Source organism: Podarcis gaigeae (assembly GCF_964106915.1).
Source record: "Podarcis gaigeae genome assembly, chromosome: 4".
Lineage (NCBI taxonomy): Eukaryota > Metazoa > Chordata > Lepidosauria > Squamata > Lacertidae > Podarcis > Podarcis gaigeae.
Genome location: NC_139677.1, coordinates 43,736,342 through 43,741,710, shown reverse-complemented (window position 1 = coordinate 43,741,710; position 5,369 = coordinate 43,736,342). Strand labels below are relative to the sequence as shown.

Here is a 5,369-nt window from a genome sequence, read left to right as displayed (position 1 = left end):
GCAGTGTCTAGAATTATTTATCATGGATAACATTTTGCTGCTTAAATAAAAAAATCTAATGGCAAAATTGATGAAATACTATACGATGAAATTATCTGCCTGGGTTTTGAATGTATAAATTATCCATAACCTCAGGTAATGAACCCACAAGAAGGAGCAGCTTCTGTGGCAGATCAGGGACCACAGGTTCCTCAGCATCCACATTCAAATGTGCTCCTGAATACCAATGTCATCTAGCCCAATTTTCTATGCTATTTTATGCATCAGGGGATCAGCTTTCAGACTTAAAGTGACAGTAAATAACCGAGAGTATTGGAAATTCCATGGCTAAATGGTGGAGACTTGCACACACTAGTTTAATTCTTGATATATCCAATATTAAAGGATTGCAGGTGGATGGGAGAAACTTCTGCCAGAGTACTTATAGGGCCAACTGACGTTTGCAGCACTGAACTAAATAGATCAGTGGTTTCCAAGCTTCCAACCCATGGACCACTTGAAAATTGCTGTTGGTCTTGGTGGATCACATAAGGATTTTTCAGCCTGCTGCACAAATTGTAATGCACTGTGCTAAACGCTGTATAATTTTTAAATTGTATTTTATTGCTTCTTTTATTTTTAATATATTGTATTTTATTATACCACATTCAAATTATAACTGTTCTTCACAGACCGACCACTTGAATGAAGCTCATAGTCCACTAGTGGACTGGTGGTCCATAGACCACAGTTCGTGACCCTCTGAAATAGATCCCTGCTTTAGCTTCAGAGTTTCATAAGCAAACCCTTTACTGCGGTATTATTACATTGGCAAACAGGTAAAAACATTTTAAGTCCTCAGGGATGAAGAAACTCAGATGTGCTGAGTAGAAAGACATCTGTTTCTGGAAATAGAACTCTGTGGTCAAAGGCAGTTATTACAGTTTGTGTCTAAAAAGACCCCTGACCCTACTAATAACAGGAAGTTTTCTCCGGGTTACGATTTTAAGACCAGATCCTTAATCACAAATAGAATGCAAACATTTTTTCATACTGTGATACTAAGTGCATGATCAGAAGGTTCTTGTGTACAACCATTGCCTCACCTATTTCCTTCAAATTAACTCCTGAGGGTGTCATCCAAATATAACAACTGTTTACATAAAGCAGGGATTGCCAATGTGGTGCCATCCAGATGTTGTTGGACTACAAATCCCATGGCCCCCAGTGAGCATGGCCCAATAATCAGGGATTATGACAGATGTAGTCCAGCAATATCTGGAAGACACCATGTTGGCTAACCCTGACATCAGGCTTCAGATCCAACTTCATTAGCAGGTGGTTTAGCAAGTGGCTTTGGAGCTGTCCATGGTCCTAAACGTTTTTTGTCTGACTTGGAGAGTTCTGACTGGATACTGCCTACAGAACTGCACTGGAGATCAAGACTAGCTAGCTAAATAAATAAACACTTCCCTCTGTCTTCCACTGAGGGAAAACTTACCAAGTGACACCTTCCTCTCTGGAGTAGAAAATTCATCCAACTGATTAATTCATGCAGACACTTTCTCCCGGTGGCTGACAGAACATCAAACTAGGCATGATAAAATGATCTGCTGCATTCTTTATCCAGGAATTTTTACCATCTATCTGTATCTGTTTTTTAAAAAAGGGGCATTTGTTTTTCATTTACTAGAAGGAAACTAGAATAATAGGCTTGATGCCAAAGATCCTTCTTCTATGTTTGTAGTTCTGCTCCCCCATCTTAAGCTGCTTCCCACACCCCAAAAAGTAGCTCCAGAGGATTGGGAGCCCCCCTGGGACATCTTTTCAGAGTGAGATGGACTGCAGAGGGGAGGAAGACAAGACTGGCACTTTCCCGAACCCTCTGGCACAAACAGAAGCATTTCTATTCAAGTCAGAGCAGAACATTGGATCCAATACACTGTTCAAAATGATACTGATAGCATTTGCCACATGCTATGCAGAAAAGCAAACATCTGATGCTTTCAGACAACAACCAAAAATGATTTATTCTAGCGAATGCTTGGTTGACTGACAGGATTCTTTTCTACCCTTCACCATAAGGTCCCAGGGAAGGTTACAACAATATAAAAATGCTAGACTATTCAAGTGCAAGCCTCATTCACTGCCATGTGTGAAATACGTATTTCCCGTACAGTGAACTGCCTTCTTCTGAAGAGATAGGTATGTTGGGGGACTTTGATTCCTACATTAAGGAGAGCAAATTTTCCACACACCTGTTTCTGATGCTGCTCTAATGAAGTTACTTTTCCATTAATAAATATTGTTCATCACTACTACTATTAGCCCCACAAAACCAACTTTCATGGACACCAGTTTAGGTTCCCCATCCCACCAAACGTCTAATAAGAATGAGGGTCAATTTTTGTCATTACCACCATGTGAGAGGAAATGCACCGAGTTCACCTTGCCTCTTCTTGTGCCTGCTATTCTTATTCTTTTACTCTTCTTACTGAAAAAATATTTACAAGAATTGTAATGGCAAGTTCAAAACCACATTTCATTTGGTCATAACTTATTACACTGATCCTTCTTAATTATTTAATAAATGGAAACCAGCCCAAATGTCTCCCTTCATTAATTTCTGTATAATTAGTTTATTTGGACATGGAAATCAGGCTTGCATAGCTGGTACCTTGCCTCCCCCCCCAAAATGTTTTCCACAACTTGCCAATAACCACCCACTTTATTTACAGAAGTATCTTCATTGCTCCAAATGTATTGACTCACTCTAATCCAAGCCCCATTTAGCCAAGCAGCTCTTAACTTTCTCACATTCATAATTTAAGAACATCTCATTAATTTTTGATGCCAGACCATTTTTTTGGTTCCAGCTGCAGCGGCTTCTTTAAGGGGCATTAATGTCTGTGTTTAAAAAATTGCAGTTGCAAAAAAAAAATCCAACCGTAGGGCTCTGATTCCCATTTTGATGCTAATGATTTCATCAAAGAATCCTAGATAAACCAAGTATAAACATCTAAAAGTGATGAATTGCCTCTGATTGGTCCCTTGAATAATTCATAGTCCCCATTTTTGTGGGGGAAGATCATTAAAAAATTCAGGGTTAATCTGCGCCAAACTTAGTCTCTAATTACTGCACAGATTACATCTTTTTTTTCTAAATTCCTGATGGAAAAGAGGGACAATTGAATTAACCCCCTCCCTTTAAACTCTGCAGTTTGTTACTGCCTTGGCTGTAGTCACTATCCTGTTCCATGCCCATTCATTCACTCATTCTCTTTTTTTAATGTTCAAGGTTATTTAGGATGAATTGAAGCATGCTGTTCTTTTTCTCTCTAGCTAGGCTTGGCCTAGCAAATAATCTCTCCCGAGGTCACTTAACACTTCTAAATGTCACACAGCCATGAAAGCGCATGTGACTTGGAGCATCTGCAAGCTGCCCACATGCCCAAATGATACATGAGTGACTCAGTCTCTAAATTTTGTTGGCACCATAGTATTCTCATTCTTCTTTAGGACTCTTTCCTGCATGTATGGTGTGGCCTTACACTAGGATGTAAGGATAGAACTTTGCTCAAAATCTGGCACCCTCTGTAAGCAATATTCTCAGCCTGTTTGAGTAATGGAACTAGTAGCATGAAAGTATACTGTATACCAGTGGTTGACAATGTGATGCTCTTCAGGCATCATTGGACTATGGTTTCCATTGTACCTGACCAAGGACCATAGTGGCTGGGGCTCATGAAAGTTGTGGTCCAGCAACATCTGGAAGACACCATTTTTCTTATCTCTGCTATATACACTATAAAGAGAACCAGTGTGATGTACTGGCTTTAGTGCTAGACTAGGATCTGGAAGACCAGGGTTCAAATCCCTGTTCAGCCATAAAACTCACTGGGTGACTTTGATCCGGTCAGAGTCTCTTAGCCTAACTTATCTCAAAGGGTTGTTGTGAGGATAACATGAAAAGAGGGTGATTCATGTACACTACTTTGAGGTCCTTGGAGGAAAGGAAGGATACAAATGTAATTTTAAAATCTAAAGGGGGGGTGGCTGATCTATGGTCCTTCAGATGGTCTCATCAGTCCCAGACAGCATAACCAAAGGTCAGTCCAGCAACATCTGGAAGTCCATAGGTTACCCAACCCTGCTTTAAAGTCTCACTTCTTTACAACTTCTTTCCCTCCAAAAGTCTAAGAGTTAATAGAGGTCAATAATGGGCTTGAGACTATCCCAGGAGTTGAAAGAAAAGTCACAAGCACACAGGTCAACCCAATTTTTGGAGCTGTTTCCCCTTTCAGATAATAAGGTATGCCATAACAAAAAAGAAGTATACTTGAGCTTCTCATTGATTTTATAATATGAATGAAACACATTATTAATGCTGTAAGAGGAAGTGACTAGTTTCAATACATGATTTTCCTCTTTATTTACAATGTCAAGCAAGTATAACAAATTGAGAAGCTTTACTTGACTATTTTATTATCTTCTTAATTATACTATTTTAAATGTGCGTTTTATTTTTTACTTCCTGTAGTGTTTTTTAAAAAAATGTTTAAGAAAATTATTATTTTTTGTTAACTTGGCTGCGTTAAGTTGTTGACATCAATGTTTTGATTTTAAAACATTTAAGATAATGTTTTAGTTTCTTGTTAATTATGTTGCTTTGAATGTATAGTTTACATTTGACTTTCTTCAATAACATTTATTCTGGATTGCTTTATTTGTTTTAAGGTGTTGTAAACCACTTTGAGATTTCCTCCCCCCCTTAAAAATATAAAGCAGTATAGAAATAAAATGAACAGCAGCAACAACAACAACAGGTTAACAAGGAGAAGAGGAAAGTGAAATTGAAGGCATTTGCTGTTGGATGCCAGATACTGACCCCTTAAGGAAATTAAGCAGACTGCTTTCACTTAAATTGTAGGTTCCAGAAATATGAAACTGGTTGAGTTACTTGACCAAACATTTAGAGCCATTTTTCACCATTATATGCTACTTAGATTCCCCACCCCTTCAAATTGCCTGGTACAAATGATATAACCATGCAAAAGTTGCATCTTTGCAACATATAAGATGGACATAATTTAACTGACCACATTTTGTGATAAATGTTGCCTGGAGGATTTTTACACAAAACTAGAAGTAATGTTTTGGAAAAGACTTAGGAAATTATATTGGATCTTGTATGCCAAGAGGATTCCCTCATTTATGTGATCTGTTGTACAGTGTGCACAAGGGCCATTGGCACGCCACTGGCACAGATGAGATGCCATGAGACAAGACACCCCACCAAACGCCATATAGGCACACACGGCTTGCTTTGCTCCTGTTTTCCACTTCCAGCTTCTGAGCTGTTATCTATAACTTCTAATAATAGTTTCAAG

At 38.6% G+C, this 5,369-nt stretch overlaps 1 protein-coding gene across 8 annotated transcripts in view; it reads right to left on the bottom strand.

Moving 5' to 3' along the window:
• The window catches only part of LOC310842497 (uncharacterized protein), a 34,811-nt gene that overhangs the window by 20,046 nt on the left and 9,396 nt on the right, over nt 1-5,369 (bottom strand). For 3 of the 8 annotated variants that reach the window (XR_014563111.1, XM_083734600.1, XM_083734599.1), the window contains exons 4-5: nt 2,428-2,473; nt 1,481-1,632 (exon numbers count right to left, since the gene is read on the bottom strand). The exons of the other annotated variants lie outside the window; for them this stretch is intronic. Coding sequence is in view for 2 of the 3 variants with exons in the window: in XM_083734600.1 (XP_083590726.1) it covers nt 1,525-1,632; nt 2,428-2,473 (154 nt within the window). In the remaining variant the exon portion in view is untranslated. The remainder of the gene's footprint in view (nt 1-1,480; nt 1,633-2,427; nt 2,474-5,369) is intronic. 8 annotated transcript variants of the gene reach the window in all.